Below are 26,914 nucleotides of genomic sequence, written 5' to 3' on the forward strand. Positions count from 1 at the left end.
AGATATACACACTCATGTGTGATACCAGAACCCAATTAGGATCAGCAACAACCAGAAAACAGCAAAGCTTCTCCTAAGTGTAAATTCTAAGTGCGTTCCTTTGAGCATAGGGATTTTTAATAACATACATACGATAACAACAGAAAAGCTGTAGGGTATCAATCAAACAGAACAAACATTTGCCTCTGACTTCATTTCAGCCAGGACTAATTTCAGGAATCTAGTATGAGAAAGCAGTGCTAATTCTCACTGCAGAAGGAAACCTTTGCCTAGAAAGCTAAAGCAAGAGAAACAGAAATCCAGCCTTCTCTCTCTGCTTCAGATTAAAAGATACATTCTGTAGAGACTGCAGGTTTATACCACATCTAAACTCAGACAGTCCAGTGTTGCCCAGTATGTGCTCACACTGGGAGCTTACAAAAGACATTCCTTGTCCCAGCTGCTCAGGAGCCACTGGAACCCAAAGGCAGCATCAGGACCTCAGAGCTCCTCAGCAGTCACCATAGGCTGGCCTAGACCCTACTTTTTACTCCTGACCACTACTCAAAGTTGCTTAAGTGAACAACAATTCAAAAGGTATTTGTAAAGTGCATTCAAGCAGTTCAAACTTAGCAAACCAAATCCCTAGAGCCTTCAGCAGGATTTCAACATTTCATAGAGATTTTATTTTTGGGAGCCATATTTAAATATTTACAATGTTACACAAAGGAGAATAAAAGAGGAAAAAAATAACAGTGACATGCTATAAAACATTTAAGAAGCCTGTAACTAGGCTTTTTTGTTTTGTTTTGTTCAAAACTGTACAGTGAACTTTGTTATTTTTTCAGTGAAATATGAAATACTACAACATCCACTGTAAAATTATAAATTTAGACATTATTATATTTTAAAAATACAACAAAAGAATGCTGAGGTCAAAAGTCAGGCACTCTAAGATCAGGGAATTTGAGAAATTATACTCTCTGTGCAAACTTAAACAATCCCTTTGGGTTTAATGGCTCACGATGTAATTAAAAACTTATTTCTCAAGACTCTGACACTCTCCAGTGAGTAAACATTCTGGCATTGTTCTGGTCAGTCCATCTTATGTGTGGTCTCAAGTCTTTCTGAGTGACATCTAAACACAGAACTAAACCAAATACCAAGCTGAGTAGTGCAGCTGATGCCACCCGATGGGACCTGGACAAACTTAAGGGCACCCATACAAACCTTGTAAAGTTCAACAAAGTCAAGTTCAAGGTTCTGCACCCTCTGGTACCAGTACAGACTGAGGGATGAATGGACTGAGAGAAGCCCCAGGGAGAAAGACTTGAGAGTAGTGACTGATGAAAAGGTCAACATGAGATGGCAATGGGCACTCACAGTCCAGAAAGCCAGCTATACCCTGAGCTGAATCAAAAGAAATCTGTCTAGCAGCTTGAGGGAGGTGATTCTCCCCCTCTACTCAGCTCTGTAAGACCCCACCTGGAGTACTGCACTCAGCTCTGCAGACACCAGTACAAGAGATGGACCTGCTGGAGTAGGGTCAGAGGGCCACAAAAATGATCCAAGTACGGGAATACCTCTGCAATGAAGAAAGGCTGAGGAAGTTGGGGTTATTCAACCTGGAGAAGACAGGCCTATAGGGACACCTTTTTATGGCCTTTCAATATATAAAGGGGGCCCTATAAGAAGGATGGAAACAGTCTAGAAAGGCCTGAAGTGACAGGACAAGTTATAATGGTTTTAATGGTTTTACACTAAATGAGGAGATCTAGATCAGACATAAGGAAGACATTTTTTTTTTTCCCACTATGAGGGTGATGAGACACTGGAGCAGGTTGTCCAGAGAAGTTGTAGATTTCCCATCACCTTAAGTACTAAAGGTCTAATCAGCAACCTGACCTGAAAGATGTCCCTGCCCATGGCAGGCAGTCAAACTAGATAATCTTGAAGTTTCCTTGCAATCCAAACCATTCTATTACGTTATGAAAGGTGACTTTCTCTACTTCCAAGCTCTTCACACCAAGAGAAGGGCCCTAAGTGTATCAGAAGCCCCAATTTCCTGCTGTGGTAATAGAAAGTAATGCAATGCCAAAGCTACTGCCAAGCCAGCTTCAGTACCAGATGTACTACTACATCAGTAGGCTGCCCTGATCAAACTAAAGCTTTTTATCTGTATTAGTTTCAAAGCTCTGATCTCCGAGGCCTGAGCCCTGTGTGTCTCTCCCACAAAGCCTCCATGATTTCATGGGCATAAGAGCAGATTTTGGCTGATTTGGAGATTCCCACACAGAGCTCCTTTTCAGATTATGCTGTCATGGTACCTGGTCTCTTCTGCCCCCTGCTAGTGGCTGGGCAGTCCACATGCACTGAGCTCTCAAGTTAAAATCACCCACCAGCCCTCTAAGTCAGTGACCAAGTGCAGTGACTCAGAACTGAGGCTTCCAAAAGGCAGTGAGTCAATGTGTGACAGACATCAGACAGGTTACCTGGCTACTAACTTACTACAATTTCCCTGGGGAATGCTAAATTAGTTCTCAGTGCTCTTCTTCAAGTCTGCTCAGATTTGCACATGGAATCATGTTTACTACCTACCAACTAGAAATCAGGAACTGTTGTAATGCAGGAGATAAAAATGTTTTTTTTTAATTGGGTACCAAGTAAACGATGGCTCATGTTGCCTTCTTACCGCACTACTGATCATAACCTTACCCCACTACCTTAAGAAACAAAAATTTTTCACTATAATCATATTCCTTGCTAGTAACCATTGTTCTTATATTCTAGGGATTTTTGTATCAGTTAAGCAAGGACACCTATGTAATACAAGGAATTTTATATCATACTGTGAAAAGAGACACATTAGTATAAATCAAATATAGTGCAAAAACCTTTCTGGTTTTAAGATATTACTCTTGCAGGAGCTGTAGAGGATTCTTTGAACATTTCCCTGGTGTTAAGGGCAAAATGTTATACCTAAACATGAGTAATAAATGATTTACATAAGTCAAGAATTAAGTGATACACAACTATCTATGGATGCCTCTGGCAAAAAGCAGCAAGAAATGGCAGGTGGAAGAACACTGCTGTATTGCCTTGCTCTGTCTGCAACATCTGATAAAGTTCACAGTCTGCAGTGCAATGGAACACCTCATTGCACAATAGGAAGCACATGGGAACAAGCACACGAGATCTTTTCTGAGAGTCATCCCATAATGCCCCCTCCTCCATCAAGGCAGAGACAAAGTCTGTCCTGGTAAACATGCAAGAAACATCAGAAAAAGGAGACAACACTGATTTTTTGAGTACCAAAGCACACACTGGCAAGCAGCAACTCTTCCCATAAAGTTCAAAACACATGCTTGACCAATTCCTTAATCAAATATAAGACTAGGTGACAGCTACCTGCAGTAAATTCTGCAGATAAAGGTATGCAACTTGGCACCAGTGGGTGCTCTATAAATCCTCTTGAAATACTATTTAAAAAAATACAGTTCTTTGAGTTGATCAAAGAAAATATCTGGGAGTAAATTCCACAAAGTTGCTCAGTCTTTGTTTAGTTATCCCTGTAAACCTGAAGAGCCTAACTTTTCAAACTCAGTCTACCTTCATGCCTCTTCAGATGAGACAGAATTGAAGTAGATCATCTGTACTCTCTAGGTGCCAGTTCTGAGAGCAGGTCCTGCATGGTTTTCATCTCCTATAAAAATGTGCCTATCTCCTATTTCAACAGACAGATGAGGACAAAGGGCTGAAGCTGGACTGGAGGTTTACTGAGGAAAGAGTAGCACTGAATTTTTGCATTTTCTTGACTACTTTACAGAGGAAGATATTGTCCCTAATGTTCTGGACTTTCCTTCATTCCTATCTACATTTATGGAAGCAGATAAAGGTGGTCCAGTTCTAAAGTACTGAACAAGATATATAGCAAACACAAATGTTTTACTGAATGATATTAGCAGTACCTAAAAATAGAAAAAAAAAAGAAAGAAGGAAAGAAGGAAAGAAGGAAGGAAGGAAGGAAGGAAGGAAGGAAGGAAGGAAGGAAGGAAGCAAGCAAGCAAGCAAGCAAACAAACAAGCAAGCAAGCAAACAAGCAAACAAGGAAGAAAGAAAGAAAGAAAGAAAGAAAGAAAGAAAGAAAGAAAGAAAGAAAGAAAGAAAGAAAAAAGTAAGAAAAAAAAAAAGAAAGAAAGAAAGAAAGAAAGAAAGAAAGAAAGAAAGAAAGAAAGAAAGAAAGAAAGAAAGAAAGAAAGAGAAAAGACGTGACAAGTCTGCTTTGAACACTGCTGCCACCTCTAAATTTAACGCAAAAGTCTCATTTGAGCAAAACAACAAATGATGTTTCTTCTCCTCCAAGCAGAGATGGAAAAGTTTATGACCGTTTCAGCACTGCTACACTATGAGATGCTACTACAGTTTCCAGGAGAAGAGAACGGAACTACTTGTGGTGAAATCTCAAGAGTTTTAAAAAGCTACAGAATTTTTAAGTGACAGAGGATAGATATAGGTAAAATGTTTAAAATAATGCAGAAAATGATTGCTGAGTGTTGAAGGAGGCTCACAAAAAGAAGCCTGAGGATGACTTTGCTGGGAGAAGGCCAGAAACAATTTGCTAACATGGGATTTCTGCAGACTGCCTCCCTGTACTAAAAGACCTTTGGTCTATTCTGGCTCTGTGAGTTTCTGTGAGTTATCTGGCTCACCCTGCTGAGTCCAGGCAGGATAAACCATACTTCTTAACCTTGACAGAAATATCTAAGCTGAGTACAGATAGGGTCTCCATACCCTACTCCTGAAGGGTATTCTGGTGCTGCTACTAGTATCTTTACTATGCAGCACCATTTTGTAATTAATCTTTCTTATTTCTGGTGGATAGGACAGGAAACTGCACACCATAGAACCACAGCACCTCCAGTGTACAGATTGACTGTGTCCCTTTTGTTTTCAACAGCCTTTTATTTTACTGGCAATTGTCCTGCCCAGTGTTTTCAGTCTAAACTGCTCCTGGTGTACTTCATTCTTCACACTGATCAGAGATCCAGAAAGCAGTATAACACCTCATATTTCTTCCTTCAGTGACTTCTCCTTCCCATACATTCCAATGTTTCTTAGAATGCAGCACCTAAAATTGGACACAGTACTCCTTCATGCCTAGTATACACTCCTGATCATTGATCTCTTTTTTACATTCACCTTTCAAAACCCCAACATGTATTTGCCTTTTCTGCAACAGCATGACATCAGTGACTTGGCCATCTTGCAAGGCATGATAAGCCCCAAATTCTTTCAGGAGTATCTTGTTACCTGACCTGTTGGATCTTATTCTGGGCTCCAGACTATTTTTGAAAAATACAGCAATTGGCACCAGGTCCTATTGAATTAGCACCCCATTTTCCTATCTTAAATAATCTTTCCAACTCACTAAAACTATTTTTAATTCTACACTTGTTCTCCAAAACCTTCACAGTCACTTCCATCTTGTGTTGATGGCAAATTTAAATAAGGACATATTATGCTATCATCCAGGCCATTGAAACATAAGCTCATGCATGACCACAAAAGGACATCTCTCCAATACAACTCACTATTTATATATATTTTTATTCATGTGCTTCTGTACACCTGTGCCCATACATAAGTACAAACATGTATGCACCAGCATGTCTATGTTCTGTTCCTATATGAATATAAGGAAATTACAGTGATTACAGTAGTAAGTTGGTTTTGATGTTTGCTTATTGGTAACTGATTTAAAATTGCCTTTAGAACGAACAAAACTTATGTTACCAGCACACTGGCTGCATTCAACTAATCTGTTCTTTCCACAACCAAAAACATTTTTTAACAAGGAAATAAGGCAAAGCTGTTTCACTGATGCATAAATAACATAAACATACACTAGCACATCACAAAAATTTACATTCTTTTAAAAAGTCATCCCACAAGAAACTCCATCAAGAAATAAAGACAAGAGATACTTTCAAAAGTTGGTCTACACCAAGCGTGAAAAGAAACTTTTCTTCTTTCCAAGTGCAATATTGAACAATGAATTCTGATCCCGACCTAGAATTTCTCTGAGCAACTGTATAACACAACAGTGTTTTTCTGAATATACTGAATATACTAGACATGAAAAGGAAAAAAACGCAGGCCTGTTTTACAATTTTGCTTGGCTATGCAAAAACTGGTAGGTAAATGTGAAAGCTATAGTAGGAAAGAAAGTGGCAGACTTAAACAGACTTGCTAGGGGTATGCTCAGAGCTACACTACTGTCATAAATTCCCTAGGTAAAAGTAAAAGGAAAAAGCCTTGTGCTCAAGCATTTTTTATAAATTCCTCAGAGATACCATAAATATGAATAAGAACACATTTGAAAACGGTCTGTTAAATATTAAGGTATGTGAATCTATGCTATACTAATGTTCAACAATTGAATACAAATCTGCTCTTCCCACAGTATTCACTAAATTTTTTACTTTGTACTTTCTCTCCAGAGAAATCATTCTTGGATCAAAGTAACATGTTCAAAATAACATGTTCAAAATAACAAGATTCAATGATCTGGCAGTTTTTAACAACAGATTACTGACATGGTTTTGAATGTTTCTTAGATGAAATCACTAACATTAACAGCCTCACATTAATTGATTGGTGTCAGCAGAATTCTGGAGAGCTATGCTGCAGGCTCCAACACCAAAGTAGCAATCAATTAAGGAAGTCAGCTGAAAAAAAATGATGCAAAGATCAGAGTTGTCAATTGCAAAATAATCTCATCTCAGTGGTGTCAAAGGAAGAGTAAAAAATGTCATATACTTATTCCATAATGCAATAAAACTATTCCAAGCAAAGATTTAGCAACACAGTAATTGTCAAATAACTATAACAACTACAATATATGATGAAGGTCTTCTGGAATCTATATTCCAGACAAAAATACATAATGTTCACAATTACACAAGCTCCTTTTCCTTTTCCTTTTCATTTCCTCTCTTCTCTCCTCTCCTTTCTGTCTCCTTTTCTTTCTTTTTCTCTCTTTCTTTCTCTTTCTCCTTGTTTCCCTTTCTCACTTTCTCTTTCTCTTTCTCTTTCTCTTTCTCTTTCTCTTTCTCTTTCTCTTTCTCCTCTCTTTCTCTCTTTCTTTCTCTTTCTCTTTCTCTTTCTCTTTCTCTTTCTCTTTCTCTTTCTCTTTCTCTCTTTTCTCTTTCTCTCTCTCTTTCTCTTTCTCTTTCTCTTTCCCTCTTTCTCTTCTCTTCTCTTCTCTTTTCAGTATTAAAGAACATACCTGCTAAAAATTCTACTGATTTTATCTAGAGAGAAGTAAAACTCCAAACAATTAATACAGAGTTAACCACCAAGAAAAAGTGTATATAGTTTAGTCCCTGGAAATTAACAGACACATTCACACATCTTAGGCATTTTTCCTTTTTAATAGGGACAAAGAAAGCCACTGATTTTTGACTGTATGTTCTACATGTAGACAGCTGTAAAGCACAAATAACACTGTTTTGTTGAACTTCTAGGTTCTTAGATCTGCTGAGTTAGCAAGGATGCCCACAGCAGGGTGTTGAGGAGAGTTAAATACCACTCAAAATAGGGTTCTCATTTCTCCATACTCTTTGTTTGGCTATCACCACCATGAGGGCCTCTACCATGCTACATGCCATAGAAAGCTACCTGACACAATCTGTAGTGCATTCTTTACCTTCCACAAGCAAACCATCAGAATCTATTAAAATTACTTTACGCCGATAGCACTAGAGACATGACAAATCACAGGCCAAGAGTCAGATACCAAAGAATGTGTCCCAGGGCGTTGGGGCCAGGCCCATTTGCAAGCAAATGATATTGTGTGAAGGTGGCATGCTCAGTGCATGACAAACTGATGCAATTTCAGTACTGTCGTAGAAGCTGGGTGAGATTTCTCTGATGCTGGCTACGGTTAGTGTACAGAATTGTGCAGAGTTCCCAGATTTGAATCACTTGGGGCCTGAGAGGGCTTCACTTGACAAGGCACAAATAATTACACTACACTCTTTCTATTGTACTCTATTATTTTGCCTCTTATCTCTAGGCTTTGAGCACTCATGAACAAGCAAGGTCGCTTCTATTCTGACCACGATGCAACAAAACATTGTTCTTTTGTGATATGATAAATAAAACACAGCCCTGCAGACTAAACATTTTTATCAGGTCTATTTTCCACTTTTATAAGCAACAACTTTGGGAGCTTGTTACAAGAGCAGAGGTTGGAAATAACCATGCAGACAAGTTCACAAGCTTTTCAGTTAGAAGTGTGATGCAGCTCTTTATTGTAAAAACTCATTTCAGAAATGGGGCATTAAGTTCTTAGCCCTTAAAAGATAACAGTTATATCTGTGATTACTTTAAGCAGGTTTTTACCCCCCCCCCTTCAAATCAGGAATTTTTGACAATTTAGTTGGTGCTTAACAAAAAATAGTTTTGAATGCACAGCATGTTGCCATTTTTTTCCCAGACTCCAAATACACTTCAGAAGTAAAGTAACTGCATTGATTGTATCAGTTCAGGAAATGGATTATTTAAACACTTAAGCAGTTAGGAAAATTTTGTTAGTGGCATTATGCTGGTCATTGAATTTAAAAACTGTAATGACATTCATAACATTGACACTTGGAAAAAAAAAACCAACAAAAAACACAACAACAACAACAACAAAAAAAAGCAGTGGTTTTCAAAGTTTAAAGAACTAGCTTTGGGTCATCTAAATATACAGAACATTTGCCTCTCAGAAGAAATTCCCTTCTGCCATGGTCCAGGCAAAAATCAGGCTTCTAATTCAGACTTCTATACTAAAACCAGATGGTGCCAGGTTAAGCTTTAATACTATGTTTACAGATTTTCTGAAGGAGCAATCAGATACAAATCATCTAGTAGCAAAGGAAAGATTCAAATATGAAAACTAAATGCATGTAGAGAAAAAAAAATTCTACCCAATACCTTTAAACACTGATTCCCACTAGTGTATTCTCCATATGTTTATTTTTCAGATATATCTATAGGAGCAAGTAGGCACCAAAAGGTAAAAAAAATGTTAAAGAATGTTTTAGTTTAAAGTGCTGACCTTACCAAGTGTAGTCTCCTACTTAGTCTCTAATTCAGGTCAATTTAAGAATAGCTGTATTTTAGAGGATGTAATTAGCATTCTCAGTAACACTTTTAGCAAGTTCTTATCAAGTCATTTAAAACACATCTAAAACTATTCCTTCCCTCTTCCAAAATGGCACCAAGAATTTATGGCAAAAATTGGAAGTCTGACATGGAAGTATTTCTGCAAAAGGAAAGTAAAACTGAAACTACTGAAGATATTTTATAGAGAGGAAGGAAATAATGGAAGGAAATGTTAATAATAATAATAATAACAACAACAACAACAATAACAATAACATACTCATCCACATATTACAGAATCTAACTGAGCTTTATAATCACTGCATCAACCAGGGATTTGTAAAGCATGCAGAGGAAATACTGTAAAGATTGTATTCCTATGAACAACACATCCATATCCTGAGCTCTCAGCAAAAGGAAAGGCTTCTAACATTTTCTATTAAATACCAAAAATAGATGGTTTTAGTATTTATTGTCTTCTTATGCTCCCTTATTACTATATAAGGGAGAAGCTAGGTCTTTGGCTTTTAGATGGACAATGGATCTTTAAGTAGAATCTACCTTTTAAATATTCCCCAACTTGCTTTTAAGAATGGAGTGTTTTGGAGTTTCATGTAGTATATGTTATCGTGGGACATAATTTTTCTTAGAATTTGGAAGAAATCAGGAAAGCAATAAGCTACTGTAATTTCTCATACTATAATGTCAAAAAATTCAGCTCCAAATGTGTTTTGCATTTTTCCCCAGAATATCCATTTCTTCACGCCTTTCAAGCAAAATAAATATTTTTATAGCATTCCCTGATATTACTATAAATCTAGTAGTCCATTAATTTATGATTAAAATGAAAGTACATTTCTCATGTTTCCACATCTCTAAAGAAAAAGTAAGTTAAGCCACAGCTTAACTGCCCAGAAGACACACAAATGGGGAGTCCCTGTTCCTGGGAAACATTTGATTACATATGTAAAGGGTATGGAAGGGAATCCATATGCAAAGAAACCGAACCTTGTGCATGACCATAAGTAAAGGCAGCTAGCTCAAGTGTATATGATCCCTTTTCACAAAAGCAGGTTGTTGTAATCAATACAAGCTTGCTGCCAAACAATTGATTATTTCACCACATAATCAAGATTTTTTGCTTGTCTTTATGTAAAAGATAGGAAAGCTTTAGATTTCATTATTTTCCAATTTGGAGCTACTGCAGTACAAGAAAACCTCTGTTCTCATACAAAAAGGGAATCCATTTTAAAAAAGTGAATAAATTGCAGGAGACAAAGAATATAAAAAAATAAAATAATGAAGACTCATAATTCTTATTTCACAGTTTTCAACATAGGCCAGTGGGAGAAAAGACTTTCACAGATGTTTTATACCATTGCCATTATATAAAAGATTGGAGTCAAACAACAATAATAGATATTTGGATAGTCATTATTTTTCACAGCACATCATTGGGCAAAGAAGTGTTTCCAAATGGAGGCAACCCCTTTCAAGAGTGATCTTTGAAACTCTCTGCACTATGTACACAATTCAAAATTGTCATGTAGAGGCCCTGGTCTCAACTGGGAAACACAAACACTGTGACATACAAATAAATAATACACTAAATGAAAAATGCAGTGGAGGCTTGGCTGTAATTTCTTATGAATTACTATAAATTCTGGCTTCAACATCCAAAAGCATCCTCTCTGGTTTCCCATTTGTAGATTTTCAGAGATGAAGGTTGTTTTGAACAGGAGATGGAGCTCTCACTGCAGTAGCAGAGGGGGAATGTCAGGACACATATTTTTAAACCTGGAATGACAATGGCCCTCCTCTGTCCTGGTAGGCTCTTACTGTTCTTACCTTACTACAGTGCCTAAAGGTATCCAAGCGTTAATGTTGTGTTCCAAATACTGAATTAAAAACAAAACAAAACAAAATACCAAAACACAGCACACCAAAACACACAATATTCATAGGTTTTTTGAAATGTGAAATGCTTAAAACACGATATATAGGTTGAAACAATAATAATAATTAAAAAAACAACCAGACTGTTCCAAGCTACATGTCGTAGCTACAAGATCAGGACATCTAAGCATAAATAGCTTGTTAACACACTGCATACACTGTTGTTTTCATTTTCCAGTAAAAATACATCACTTTCAATGGAAATGAAGACACTTCTGCTTTGGCACCAAAATGCCCTTCCAGAATGCTCTACAAAATGCTATTTTAGCCTTCTCCAAGCCACAGAAAATTGAGGCTTATACAAAACTGAAAATGAAAATCTGATACAAGTACTCAGGTAATTCTTGTAAAAAGGAGAAATAATGTTTGCTCATGCTAAGATTATTCAAGATGCAGTAGCTGGCAAACCTCCATTATCACACTCTCACAGTGCATACCGAACATAAATACTTCCACTGTACTCAACTGTAGCACTGAAATTCTACCACCAGGTGCTCTGCCATGTAATCCTGTCTTTTCTATGTTCTCCTCACTGCCAGGGCAGAGGGAAGATCTTTCTCTACCTCAAGCAAGAGCTGGGTCAAGACTTGACTAAACTTTGGCTTCACTGGCCTACAGAGCAAGAAACACAATTAGGTCACTAAGCTGTAGTATAAAGTCCCCAAAATTTCTTCCCTATGTCTTGTGAATTCAGAGATAATTATTAAAAGAACCACTAAGATTTACATATATTCAGCCTCTACACAACCAATCCTTTGAATTCCTCCATACAAAAAATTCATGATGGAATCTAAAAAGAAAAACTGCTATGGCCAAAAAGAATGTTTCCATGTAAATTAGCAGCACAGTCAATACTCTTCATTAAGACTACAGGAACTAAAATCTGCAAGTGGATATATATGCTGGTATTTTCCAACAGATAATTTTGAATTACAATAATTTGAAGAACTGTTATGTAAAGTTTCCAGTTCTTCTAAATAAAAAAAAGAGATAGTTTTTTAAAACTGTTTCTGCAATACTAAATTAATTCAATAACCCAGTCACTGACAGTAGATGAAAATCACATCCTTAGCTTCTTCAAAATCATCAGTTACCTACCATAAAAATGGACTGAAATTCCCAGATAACTTCATTAACACCATGGCAATGATGTCTAATTATCAGTTAAATCTGAAATAAGTTACTTCACACATTGTAAGTTTCAAAGAGCAATTAAAATGTGTGCCACACTAACAAAAAAAAACCAAAAAACAACCCAAACAACAAAAAAGAGATCATGTTGAGTTTAAAAGTCTGCTCTGTTCTCACTCCTGGGAAATAAAGAATAGACATATGATGAAATAATTCCATTGGTAGCATTATATTATTCAAGAGGTTTTGCCACTACTACCTCTCAAAAGATTCAGTGGCATTCAAATAGATCTTTATTGTGATTCGTGTTCGATTGCTCTGCTACCACGTATCTTTCTGAAAATGTAACTTCCTCATCAAAAAATCAGTAATCTTGGGAGAGTATTGGGTAACATGCTTCTATTCATGGTTTACTGAAATAATGCATCAACTCTGGGCTTTCAGATAATAAACTGATGCAGATAGCCATGCTGCTCCTTCTCCATCCTGTTCCCAACCTCCTCCTCAACTCAGGAATACAGCAAAAGTGATTTCTTGCTAAGATGATTTTACATGGCCATTTTTGCTAGGATCTCATGACTGAATCAGAGTGGCTTTGAACAGCTTCACAACTGTAAATCATTGGAGGTTTATGCTGCTGTCTAGTATGTCTAATTTTCTGTATCCTACTTTCCCACTGCATACCAAGGAAGCAGTTTCCTATCATTGACTAAAGTCCATCAATAGGAAAACTGACTGGAGCAAACAGATGTAACTTCTGACAAACATATGTTAACAAAAAACCAAACAAAAAGTATTTGCAAGGAGCAATCTCTGGCCTAATTTGTAAGATCCATTTCTTCCAATAAAACATGCTCCTATGCTTCCTCACTGTAACTGAAAAGAAACGATGGTGTCATACAGCAGTTTTCTGACATTCTAGAACCATTGGCACCTGTCAAATTACCCTCTTTACCTTCCCATGTAAGAGAGAAAAGTATCTGTACAGACCTCCTCCGATTCCCTTGTGGAGATACCATGACAACTACAAATTCTCTGTGAAGACACTAAGACAATAAAAAAGTCTAACTGATCTAACAGATTAGTTTTTATATTTAACTACTTTGAACTTGGAGCAACTGGTTTGTCACTGATTTCAATAGGACTTGAGACATAAGGTTACACCCAGGGTGCTTGTACAAGCCCAAGTAGTAAGCCGAAAGTCTTCATACTGGCAAATTTAATGCTCATAGCATGCAGAGCCTCTTCAGATTTTCTGAAGCAAGTACAGTCCAGAGACTCAACAACAGCATTAGGACAGTGACACTTCAAACTGTTTTTTATGTAAAATCATTCACATAATTACTCCCCTCTGTACTTTTTAAGTACAATACTTAAAATATTTCCCTTTTATCTTTCTGATTTATTCACATGTTAATGTTGCTTACTCTTAAGCTTCACATGGAAGAATATTTGACAACTTCCATTTTGACTCCATACACATTTACTTTAACAGTAAAGAATGCTAAAATACATAAACAATACCAAACTTCAAGTACCTGTTACTTTATACTTTCATTAAAAAAAAAGTATAGCCTAGTAATTAAACCACTTCTACATACATAAAGTCTGAAGACTTTAAAAAAAATCTGCAGTCCACTAGGATCTTACCTGTCATATCTTACTTTTTTTTGCAACTCCAGGTGCAATTTGGGAAGCAGTATTGGAAGTGTTAATTAAAAATGCAGTAAGCACATGTGTCAGTCAAGTATGCCCTCTGCTCCACGACACATTTAAATGTATGTCACCTTGACCTGCAATATACCACTGCAAAATTCTTTTGGTCAATATAAATCAAATGTACACTAATTTATTCAGTAAGTTTCCTACCATCTGAATCAACTTTAGAAATCTAACTAGTATTTATTATTCTGCTATTGACAAAGGGAGCATATTTAAACGATAACAAGAACACATGGGTGTCATTTTGAAGTTGAATTGTTCCCTAGGGACATCCTTAGTAAGTGTCTACGTTTAAAGGTCATTCACTGCCAAATTATGAACAACTGTTGCATTTATTAGCACAGGCTCAATAGTTTGGAAGCCAGTGTCATCAATTTAAACTGACAATGAAATCTAACTGTCCGCAAGGAAAACGGACATTTTCCTTATCCTGGGTTTCACCATTTTATGTATACCCCAAGCAGAACTGGAACAAGCACGAGTTTACTCTCTCTATATACAGATGTGTGTATATATATATATTTTTTTTTTTTTTTTTTTGAGGGATGGTGTTGGTAAACAGGCTCTCTAGGTTTTCTATCAGAGGAGAAGTACTTTAGTAAAGTTCCTGAACAAAAACTGAAACAAGTGCATTTCCCATTTACTTTTCAGGTTGACTCCTACCTCAAATACTGCATTATGGACTTTTCTCTTATTATTCTTTCTACTCTACTCTTTCCATAAGTGAACCTTTTGCTGCTCAAGACCCCACCCCTTCTGTTTCTTATTTTCTTAATTTTTGTAGCTAGGGAGATGTTTCCCATTTCTGTGGCAAGTCACTTCCACCCCCTCCCCAGATCTCCATTCTGCTTCCACAGCTAACTGGCCATTAACCTCTTGTCATATCACAACATGACCTACTAAGGTCGCTCTCCACCTTTCTTATAAGAACCTTTATATACTGAAAGGTCACAAGAAGGTGCCTCCAGAGCCTTCTCTTCTCCAGGTGAATAACCCCAGTTCTCTCTGGCCTTTGTTCACAGTGTAGGTGTTCCAGTCCTCTGATCATACGCTTGGTGCTCATCTGGACGTGCTCCAACAAGTCCATCTCTTTCTTGTACTGGTGATGTGAGCTGAATGCAAATCCTGGTATGGGCCAGGATAGAACTAATTTTCTTTCTCATAATTTTACTTTCAGCTAAGTCTCTTCTGAGTAGCTGCACCTACTGAAATTAACAGCAAGTTTCTCAGTCAGCGTCTGCTTTAGGTCTGATAACACTCGATGTTTATAGTTACAGCTTGAGAATGGTGTGCAGAACCAAGGCCACTGCCTGGATCTGAGGAACGTTTTATGTTCCAGAAAGAGAAAGAGAGTAAAAGGGTCAGACCTGCAACCCTCCTTTAGGGAGGAGTGGAGCACACACGTGACCAAAATTGATCAGAGTATTCCATCTCATACATGTCATATTTGGTACAAATTTGAGGGATCACGAGGCTCTTCTTTGCCCATGGCTGGCACCCTGAGAAGATTCTGTTTGTCTGCCTCTGATAGGGATCTAGCTCCTGTCTGCTGCTGGTACTTACACAAGGCTGCCCTGCAGCCTTGGTGGTGACATGAGAGGTTTTGGGGGGAAAGGGAAGGGAAACACAATATTGCTTTTGTATATACTTAATTCTTTTTTTTTTTTCTTCATTACTCTTTCATTAAAGAATTATAGTTTAGTATCCAACCTGTAAGTCTCTCTCCCTTATTCTCTCTCCTTTCTCTATCAGGGAGGGGGATTAATGGAGAGGATCTGTCATATGGTTAATTGCCAGCTCAGCCTTAAACCATGACAATGTCATACTCCAGATGTGGTCTCACCAGAGCTGAGTAGATGGGAGAATCACTTCCCTCAAGATGGCCAAGCTGCTTTTGGTCACAGTTCTTCTGGTTGCCCAGATTACATTTGGCTTTCTGGGCTGCAAGCACACATTTCCATCTTATGTTGAGCTTCTGATCAACCAACACCCCCAAGTACTTCTCCTTACAGCTCTTCTCAATCCCTTCACCTCCCAGACTCTATTGACACTTGGGGTTGCCCAAATCCTGGACTTTGCACTTGGCTTTGCTGAACTTCATGAGGTTTGCATTGGCCCACTTAAGTTTGTTCATGTCCCTCTGGAGGGCATCCCTCCCCTCAGACATGTCAATTGCGTCACCCAGCTTGGTGTCACCTGCAAACTTGCTGGGGGTGCACTTGATCCCACTGCTTACGTGGTCGATGGAGATATTTAAACAGTACTGGTCCCAGTACAGACCCCCGAGGGACACCACTGATCATTGTTCTCCATCCAGACACTGAACCATTGACCACTACCCTATGGATACAACCATTCAACCAATTCTTCACCCAAATGGTCCACCCATCAAATCCATATGTCTCCAATTTACAAAGAAGGATGTTGTAGGGAACCATGTCAAAGGCCTTACAGAAGTCCAGATAGATAACACCAGATAGATGTCCCCTGATGTAGTCACCACATCTAGTGAGGCAGGTGAGACAGGACTCTCCCTTGGTGAAGCCACACCAGCTATCTCAAATCATTTTACTGTCCTCCATGTTAAGATGCAGTTTCTAGGAAGATCTGTTCCACAACCTTCCCAAATGTGAGGCTGAGATACCAGTAGTTCCCAGGATCCTCCTTTCTACCCTTTTTATTTAAAAGAGGTGCCACATTTCTCTTTTTCAAGTCACTGGGGAGGGATTTCAGTTGACTTCCACAACTTCTTAGATGTCATGGAGAGTGGCTTGGAAACTACATCAGCCAAGTCCCTCAGGACTCTGGGATGCATCTCACCAGGTCCCAATGTTCAGGTTCCTCAGGTGGTCATTACAGTGGTGGTCTCTTACAGTGAAACGGACTTTGCTTCCCCAGTCCTGAGTTACAGTCCATCTATTCAAGTGGTGGTGGGAAGAGAGGCTGCATGCAAAGACTGAGGAATAAAGCTTGCTGAGTACCTCAGTCTCCTTGTTGTCCACTGTTACTGGTTTGCCACTCATGTTTTTCCTAGGGGAGAAGGTCACTTTCTTTGACCTTCATCACCATACTGTTCTAAATTTTAATCACATACATAACCCTGATCATGCAAAATAACCTAATTACAAGAATACATGCTTCCCTCAGAAACACTGCGTTAGTCCAGGACAGCACCCATCCCTCTGAATTTGAAGGTTACGTTTCAGAGATTAATTACTTTCTACTGAGTAACTTTTTCTGTTCATCTCAAGATAGAGATGATGATGTGGTCTCATTTCAAGAGAAGAGCTTAAGTGGTCTGGACACAGCAACACTCACAAACTCCAGCAGTCCAAGTGAAATAATCTCTGCTCAATGCACAATAATTATGTTACTGTTGTTTTCTTAGGTAAATACCTCTGCCCACACAGTATCTTCATAGCTAGTGCAGAACAATGGTAAGCTCTCATTAACCTTGGTTTTGCTGGAGGGAGAGTTTATAGTGCACTCATTTTCATTGGCTACAAATTTCTATGCTCAGGATAATGTTCATGCAGATTATTTAGCATTGTAACAAATATATAATTACATTAGAAGAAGCATTGCTCATGCATAGATCATAGGCTCTTTAAAACATAAAAGAAATACACTACGTTATTATCAGAACAGACTTCAATATCCTCTCCCACAAGCATTCCTGATGTAGAACTTAAGCCATGACTTCTAGTGCAGTTTCATGGTCAGGGAAATCCCTGAATGGATGCATCTGTTATCATACAGCAAGACAACTTTTGTATAGGATGCCACATAGAACCACCTTCATCTGACTGAACAGGCAAAATTATCACACAGGGACAACTACCAAACTACTGATCTTGAGAAGTTTCACATGTATGAGTTTGACTCACCAGCAGTGAACTGATGGGAACAGTGCTGCAATTAACAGTGTTGTAATAATAAAGCATTTTCACTTAATAAAGCAAGATCACTTTCTTGAAAGACTTACAGACAGATAGTTTCATTCTGACTTCTTTGAAACTTAGCTTAATATTTATAAAACTTAAAAAATATAATCCTCTAGGTAGCAGGATTCAGTGACAGAATTACTTTAAATAAAGTCCACACTAAAAACAAATACTAAAAATATATACTGCTACAAAAAAATCCAATCTGTGTGATGTGCAAATCTTAGAAATCACTCTGTCACTTCAAGTAAATTGCCCAACTGGGAGGAAAACTGGGATCCGTCTGTGATATTGTAACCACTCTTAATCAAAATGTTTTAAAATTGGTTTCAATGCCCAAAATTGTGCAGACATGGTGCAGGGGCCTACCTGCATTTAAGTTTGGCTAAGAGGAAGAAATATTAATGCACTTCCACTTCTACATTAATGCCCCTAATTATGAAATTTGTAAATACTTAGGAGTGTCTAGGAGCAAAGAATATACTGTATTAGTATCAGGTAAATGCAAGAAAGAAATGCAGTTCCTTCATGCAACTGTACCTACATGGATCAATCTTCTGACCATTCTACAGGATTAAGACTTTTTTTTCCTGTTATTTCTCAACAGCTCAGAACTACCAACAGAATACACTTAATAAAAGAAGCCAGCTTTGAGCTTTTTCCCAGAGCATCTCCTGTGCCCATCCAACAATACGTGGGAAAAGTGTCACAGCTCAACGCCTCAGTGGGTGAGAAAACCTCTTGGAACTGTGCAGGGTCAGCTAGAGCAGGTTGTTCAGGACCACATCCAGCCAGTGTCCTCCAAAAAACGGAGGCTTCAAAGTCCTCAGGGCGACCTGTACCAGTGTCTGACCATCCCCATGTTAACTATCCGGTTTTGTCTGATGTTTACATGGGATTCCCATCGAGTAGAGTCTGGCTCCTATTTCCCTTCAGATTATTTGTACATAGTGATACGATGGCCTGAGCTTTCTCTCCCCCAGGCTGAAGTCTCACGTTTCTCATCCTTTCCTCACGCAGGTGACGCCGTGTTCAGCCCTGCACGGGGCTCGCTACACCCTCAGCCCTGGGGAGCCCAGATCGGACCCAGCTCCCAGCCCTGCGTCCCTCTCCCCAGCCACTGCCCAGGCTACCTAAGTCCCTGGCGCTCCCACCACCGCTCCACACCACGAAGCTCGGGTGGGGCAGGAGATGCGCGGCGGCCCAGACCACCCCTGCTGCGCGGCGGGGCTCCGAGCAGGGCAGGACGGCCCCGCAGCCCCTCAGGACGGTCCCTGCAGAGCGGCCTGGCCACCGGCGCGGCCCCCGCTCGCTGCTGTCACATCGCCCCCCCGAGGCGCGGGTGTCACCCGCCCGCCGTCCCTCACCGTGTAGCCCCGCTCCAGCTCGCTCTCCTCATAGCGGAAGGAGGGGATGTACACCTCCATGCCGGGCCCGGCCGGGGTCACCTGCTCCCTCCCCCTCAGGGCCGCGGGGTCCCGGCGACCGGCGCCGCCGCCATCCGCACGTGACACCGCCCACGTGACAGCCGGAGGGGCGGGGCCCGTGGCCTGGCCGCTCCCCCCATCCCCCGCTTCCCGGCCCGGGGTGCTCCTCAGGGTCCAAAGGGCTGCAGGGACGTCGGAGGAACGGTACCAGCGGGACGGAGACACCGGGGCTCCCCCCCGGGATCGGCAGGAAAGCTGCGCGCTGGCCCGCAGTCACGGCACTCGGCCTCTGGGCGGCCGCCGTGAGGAGGGGAAGCCAGGCAGTAAAACGCCGTGGTTGTAAAAACCAAAGCGAGCGCCTGCTGTAAGGTGCCCCGGCAGGGGCGGTGCTTGCGGTAACAGGAAAACGGGGGGACCAACAAGTGACTTCCAGTGGGATTTACCCAATTCTGAATTCACACCACGCCTCACACCACTTCCGATGCCTGCGAACTCCGGACAGCTCTGCACGAGCGGTGCCGCCCGTGATGCCGAGAGCGAACCGGGACCTCACGCTGGGCCGGGTGTGTGTGGGGGGGAACTGTGCGAATTCAGCACTGAGGGCAATTGCCCGTATTGTGGCTATTCCTAAGCCACAGAGAAGCATTTCAGAGAGGGGCAGATGATTTGCACTCGGAATTAAATAAAACTTCATACTCCCCGAAATGAGCAGCGGTGCCGATGACTTGAGCAGTGGAGGCATAGAGATGTACACATCGGCTGTGCTGTTTCACAAAGTAATGCTCCCACACCATAGGCATTTGCTAACCCCCAAATCCAATCCATTTGAAAGCACTGCAAGTTGACAACAAAGTGCATTACCTTAAAATGCACTCATAATGGTAGCATTACCTTAAAACTCACCTTGTAAGGTTTTAAGAATGCTGAAGAGCCCCAGATGCTAAATGGTGAAGATGTGCAACTACCGTCAGTGATCTTTTAAGGAGCACTTACAGTATAAATTCATGCATATGCAGGGTTTGACTTTACATAAGTAGTCATACCTCAAAAATGGACAGCAAGCAAAGGATTACTTCTGTCTGACCTCTGGTTATGCTTACCTGAATGCATCTAAGGTCAGCTTTTTGAAATGTCTCCTGAAAACCAATTTGCTTCCTTCTAGCTTAGTAACATCAGTGGAAAAACATTACAAGCTCTTTTCCCTTCCATTTCTCTTAATTTAATTTCCAGCAAAGTTAATTATATTTTGCTCTAAGCAAAGACTGTGACCTGAAAACTTCAATGCAAAATAGAAGGCTTTTGACTAAAACCAATAGTACTAAAGCAAACTAACACTGGTTCACTTCACTAGTCTAAAGCAAATAACAACTATGCATGATAAAAAATTACACAAAATCAAAGTCAGACAGTCCTCAGGGACTTGCTTCCACACAATGCTGCTCCCGTGCCAGTGCCTTCAAATGCTGATGACCGGCGGGTCAGTCTCAGTGCTGCTTAGTGGTAGTGGTGACAAGAATGAACAGGTTTCCAGTCCCCTGTGCTCTCACTGTAGGAACTGCTTGGCACACAGTGATCACTGAAGGGGTGAATAAGCAATCCTATTTTGCCCCAAAGCATACACTGAGAAACATCAAAACTATCCTGAGAAAAACCAGGATGTGAAATTATAATAGTCTAATCATCCTGGTAAATGTGGGCATGCTAGAGTACAGTTACCATGCTGTCCATTTGGTTAGTTACTGGTTAAGAGTTAGTTAAGTCTTAGTCTTCAAGCTTAGTTTTGTGTTCTTCCCCCAATACAAACTGTATGGACCACTACACCATTTATGCCATTATGTATTTATGCTGATGAGAAGCCAGCAGAAAAATTTCACAGGGGCATTATTGGTGGCTGTTTGCAATCTAATAACCAATTATTTCAAAAAGCTACTTTTCTACCTAATATCATATAACTTATTAACAAAGAAAAGTTTGAGGTATTAATCTGCCTTCTAATTCAATAGTACATAATGGAACTTTTGACTGTGCATCATCCAAGAGGAACAAGGAAGATTACATGGTGAGCTGAATTCAAATTTGTCAATACGTTTTGGAATGTTAAATACTTGATTTGCACAATATATCATCATTAGTTGGCTGATCTTTAAAGTTACATCTAAAGAAAAAATAGGATTTCTTCACATGGCTGACTGACTAAGGATTATCTTTCTGTCTCATACACTGAGGGGCAGAAATTCAAGAAACATGAATTAATAAAATACTACCAACTTTCATATCCACATGAAAAACATCCATGGCTCTTGTTTTTGAAAGTTAATTGCACAAATGATATAATGATTCCCACAAACCAGAAAGCAAAGATAATGCATTTTAACTGTAGATTGATTTGGAAGTCGTGTAAGATACTAAAATGTTAGTAATATTAAAAGCAAAACTGTAACTAGTTCTAGCTCTACTGATAACAATTATGTAGGTTGCCTTCAAATTAATCTGTTGAGCAGGCCCGAAAGATCCTGTAGGAATTTTAAGTGTTGACCTTCACCAATGGCTTTTGTTGGAGGTCTCAATATAATGGGTTATATTCTTAACTTAATCCAAAATGTAAAATAAATTAATAAATACTGTCCAGTTTTTACTGTCACCCATTCTTAGACTCTAGCTTAACCTTACACAGTTACAGAAACTATGAATCACCACTGTTTAGAACCTGCTTCACTGATTGAAACATGCCATACTTAACTAATAGAATAACAATGTGACATTTTTGCAATCAAGCTTTCAGACTATCTAAAAATAAAACATCAGTTTGAAAACAAAACAAAACTGTTAGCCACTTCTGTTCTTTTTTCCAAAGTTACCACTGCAATTCCTCCTTTGAGGAGGACTCAGGACTCATCATGCTAGAATGATTCATGGGAGAGAAAAGGGAATGAACACTGGCAACTCTGAAAGATCAATTTCCAGTAATCTTAACAACTCAAGGACTCCCTTAATGGCTGATTCCTGGAACAGAGGTAGGAAAAAAAATGCACATACAAATTCTAATCAAAGTGATTCGTAAACTATACATGAAAACAACATGTTAAAGAAAAAAAAAAAAAGGGAGAGATAGCCCTTAATAAGATCACAACTGCAGTTTGCTTATTTTTCGGTTGCTATCAGAAAGAATGGTTTTAAGTAAATCTGCACCTCAGTGATGTAGTCCTTACAGATATTGAACTCCTGTGTAAGAGAAGAAAAATTCAACACATTTCATAAAACTTTGAGTAGAAAAAGAAAAAAAAAACCATCTGTTTTTAAGGTGCTCACAATTTCCTCAGTCTCTGAAGATTTAAGCTGATTTTTTTTTTTTTTTTTTTTTTTACAGTGATGTTGTTTCCAAAACATCACAAAGCACTTTTATCAGCCAGTGCATACAAACAAACAGACCACTTGCAAAGTAGACAGGCAGAACCACAACTCTGGAAAGGTCAGTCAGTTTTCTACATGAGTTCAGAGCCAATTAAAAACCTCAGTACTTCTGACAGACACAGTATTTGGCGCTGGTAAGGAGGAAGTTTTCTCAAGTGTGTGTGTGCATGGGTGGAGCAAGGGGGGAAAGCCAATATAACAGTAACATATAAGATAACTGCAGGTTTTTATAGGGTGAAATCAGTGCTCCATCCTGCCAAGACCTCCCCTGGAAGTTCCTCAGCAGCTGTGAGACCAAGATAAGGGCATTCCCTTTCTCATGATTTGTACTATCTTCACTCAAATGCATAGTATATACTACCAGCCTGCAGCTCTTCTCTAGAATCTGAAAGAAACTGACAGATCTGGGGCATGAACTAGAGAGATGTTGAAGCACGAACTCCCAGATGAAGCCTTTGGAGAAAAATAACTTAGGAAAGGTAAAAGAAGGAATAATTAATAGGGAAGCAGAATATTCCATTGTAAAAGGGAAAGTGATTAAAGAATCAGAGGCTTACTGCAGACTGAATGTCAGTTTAAGAAAGAGGTTACAATATCCTAAATTTCACATCACAATATATATTTTTAAGCTAAAAGCACCATGGACATGATGGATACAAGAATGAGGACAATTAAAAAAAAAAACTGTTGTTTTTCATTTAGCCCAAAAGGTAAACTAGACTTCAACAGCCCCCTGTCTTTCATACAGTAGCTTGTTAAATTGCAAACATTTATTTTGTTCATGCTAGTGATTTTTCCAGTGCTAGACTCTCTTGGAGATTCAGGGTAACTACAGTTTAGTACAAGAACCTTTAGTGAGTTCCACAGATATAACGGTGTAGCAACACCTCCATTCACTTGGTTTGAGAAACACTGCACACAGGAGGATGTTAATCATACTATGAAAGAAGACAAGCAAACCTTCTGTCTTCATAATGTAGTGGTATATATGCAGAATAAACAGATTCTTGAAATGAGTTTTATGCTAGCCAAATGTGACAGTTGATTTGGATCTTCTGTTCAAATTAACCCTGTGACATAAAAAAAGACTACAAAATTTTGAATTAGCAACCCTCTGTGACAATGAAGTTCAGAAATAGTATCCTTTTGTCCTCCAGCAGGCTTCTGGTTTTAAGAGAAAAAACCCAAAACCAAAACAACAACAAAACAACAATCCTACAAAACTATTCTGACTTTCAATTGTCTATTACAGTCACACTAATCCCTGCTAAGAGACTGATGTGAAAGGTATTTCTCATACTCTCATCATAGAAAAAAGAAATATCATCCATAATTCAACTGAATTATAATCCTCATAGAAGAAAAAGAGATAAAAAATCAATAGCTAAGAAACTTGGACAAAACACTTAAAGAACATCATCAAAGCATGTTTGCTCATTTTGCACTGTGCATATTCAAACTGAGTCTTTAATTCTAGAAGCACCCACTTTCGTTCTCACAGGAACAGATCTGAAGTTTAATTTTAAACTGCTGGTCAATTTTCATAAGCACAGACCAAGCCAAACTAAAATATATCATAACCTTTGGAGTGTTATGGCTGTGTAATTTTCTTCATAATAAACCTGCTGCATACCTCAGCTTCTCAAAAAGCAGTTACAAGCTAAATTACTTCACAAACACAAGGTATTACAAGCTTAAGATTTAGCATTTCACCATGAAAAAGAATCCTGATAAAGGCTTGATAATTTACTTTTTAAAAAAATAACAGTTTCTGTAGTAGTTGAAAACGCCAAGAAATAATCAACAGAATTCTCTACCGGAGCAAGAAGAAACACTAATCTGGAAAGTTTACCCTAATTTCATTGCATAAATCAGAGTATGACCTTCCAGCTGAATTTAGCTTTCTGTACTATTCAGAAACAGTAGTGGATGTTTCTATATGCTTGCCCACAAACAATACAAATTTGTGGGCAAAAGATATAACCAGTCCCTTCAATTCTAAGTAGAATGCTAGTAATTACAATTAGCTTGCATCAGCTGAATTACCTCCTATTCTTCCTCCTCAATTACCAGAACTACTGCAAGACTTTTTTTCTTTTTGTACCTTGAAATGACTGAAGATGACGACATTTATCAGTCCAGTAGAATATTGATATTTGACTATATCCTAACCCTTCAGAAACACCCAGAAGAGATTACAGTTTATGGCTGTCTGTTGCCAAGCATAGGTTTTCCGACCCTCCAAGAATTATTAACACATATGAATTTATCAAGGCATTGATAACTTCAGGTGAAACACCTGTAATGAAGAGATTAAAAATAAAAGCATGAAAATTTTACCACAAGTAGCTTTTTGTGGACCCTTAATACTCTTTCCTGTTGTTTTTGCCTTTGATATAATCTCAGATTGTTCTTGATTCTACTTGTAAGAACACCACAAAATATCTAGACACAAAACCAGAATGTTCAGTGTTTCACAAGGCACAAAACCAGAATGTTCAGTGTTTCACAAGGTACATCTCTTTATTACTGTAATCACAAAACCATGATTTTGTACAGGAATGTTAAAGTGAACATTAATTAATGCAATTAAATTTGTTTCATAAAGATCAGATAAACATACTACAGAACATTGTGTTTTCAGGAACAAAAATATCAGCTTTCTGGCCTTGCAGTGCACATTTTAGTGCAAGTATTAAGACACAATAGTGTTCAATTCAGCAATGTATTGCAGAACATCATGCCACAGTCCACTTCAAAAAGGGTCAGGACATGCAGTTTGTTAATAAAATGCTGTAGTATATAAAAAAAGCCACATGTTAATTAATAAAATATATAGTGGTTTATTTGGATGATTTAAAGTGATTTCACTGTGGAATTTAGTTTTATCCAGGACAAACATCCAGAGTGTCTTGTCATTTGGAATATTCTTCTTTTAGGCGATGGCTTTGGCTTCAGGTAGGAATGCCTCCCAGTATTTTATTAGCTTGAAGAAAAGGGAAAAACACTCACTATTGAGTACTAAATATTGGATATGAAAACACACATACCTTCCTCCTCTTGTGGTAATCCTGTCTCCACTGAACAAATTAAGAATATAGGCATTTCATATTATCTATTCATATTATTATACCATGCAAGAAAAAATACAAGTAAACACACAAATCTGCTCCTAACAGCAGCTGTTACCACCCATTGAACAGTGGGTTCAATTGCTACAAAATACCACCATATAATTTGTTTGCAACCTCCATTTGCTATTCTTACCTCTAAAGGTGCTACTATTTATTTTTTAAACTAAACAAAGCTGGAGGCTTAAGTTCCTGGAGTGAAAAAAGGAAAGACTCCAGACCATGTTTTAGAAACAAGGTATACTTTTGAATCACTGGAAATTGTTTTACTGCTTTACAATATTCAGTTATTTACAGTTTTTAAAAAGAGCGATGAACATCTAAGTATTCAAGTCTCTTCAGTAAGCCTGAGTACATATTTATTAGAATTTATTCCAATCTGTAAGTGAAAATATTCCTTCAGTTTCAGAAGGACAAGACAAGACCCTGCTGTCACCCATATCCCTAAAGGAGCTTCTCCCTTGCTTCCTTGAATAAGACCTGTGCAAGGGAGCCTAGCAGTAACTGGGAAACTGCAATTACTATGTTATTCTCCAATACAGTACAGACTAGAAGGAGATCTTTCTGTTTCAGAAACTGTTATATTTAAAGCCTGTCTTTTTTACCTAATCTAATATGGAATGTATGAAGTATTGTAAAAAAAAATTCTTACCTGCTGCTGTGTTTGCACTAATGACTCTAAGTACTTGATAATAACAGTTTTAAAGTCTTTCACTCGTTCCTTCTGTTAATAAACAATTATTGTTTACAAATATTATACATTAAAATATACATTATATATGTAAAATATGCATATTAAAATATACATTAATTGTATACAAATATTAATTTGCAATAAAAATTATGGCATATTAGCCTCAACCAATTTTACTTGAAATGTCTATGTTATCTAAAGTAAAAATGTAATTTACTTGGACAAAATTATACATGCCTCAAATCTTCCCACTTCCTTGCGAATGGTTTTGGAGATCTGTTCAAAATCTTTCTCCCCTTGTTGAACTTTTGTCTCCCACTGGCAAAGGAAAGACATGGAGACATAAGAGTTCGTGTTGTCCATTCA

At 38.6% G+C, this 26,914-nt stretch overlaps 2 protein-coding genes across 9 annotated transcripts in view; both read right to left on the reverse strand.

Annotated features, from left to right (window-relative positions):
* SNX24 (sorting nexin 24) overlaps positions 1-19,387 on the reverse strand; it is a 90,432-nt gene extending 71,045 nt beyond the window's left edge. For both annotated transcript variants that reach the window (XM_008492542.2, XM_008492541.2), the window contains exon 1: positions 19,253-19,387. In XM_008492542.2, the coding sequence (XP_008490764.2) occupies positions 19,253-19,312 (60 nt within the window). In that variant the 5' untranslated portion in view covers positions 19,313-19,387. The remainder of the gene's footprint in view (positions 1-19,252) is intronic.
* A 5,839-nt stretch (positions 19,388-25,226) lies between these two features.
* SNX2 (sorting nexin 2) overlaps positions 25,227-26,914 on the reverse strand; it is a 38,389-nt gene continuing 36,701 nt past the window's right edge. For 5 of the 7 annotated variants that reach the window (XM_030467521.1, XM_030467525.1, XM_030467527.1 and 2 more), the window contains 3 exons: positions 26,786-26,866; positions 26,507-26,578; positions 25,227-25,709 (listed from right to left, as the gene is read on the reverse strand). In XM_030467521.1, the coding sequence (XP_030323381.1) occupies positions 25,659-25,709; positions 26,507-26,578; positions 26,786-26,866 (204 nt within the window). In that variant the 3' untranslated portion in view covers positions 25,227-25,658. The remainder of the gene's footprint in view (positions 25,710-26,506; positions 26,579-26,785; positions 26,867-26,914) is intronic. The other 2 variants (XM_030467522.1, XM_030467524.1) reach the window with 2 other exon arrangements.

Source organism: Calypte anna, chromosome Z (assembly GCF_003957555.1).
Source record: "Calypte anna isolate BGI_N300 chromosome Z, bCalAnn1_v1.p, whole genome shotgun sequence".
Lineage (NCBI taxonomy): Eukaryota > Metazoa > Chordata > Aves > Apodiformes > Trochilidae > Calypte > Calypte anna.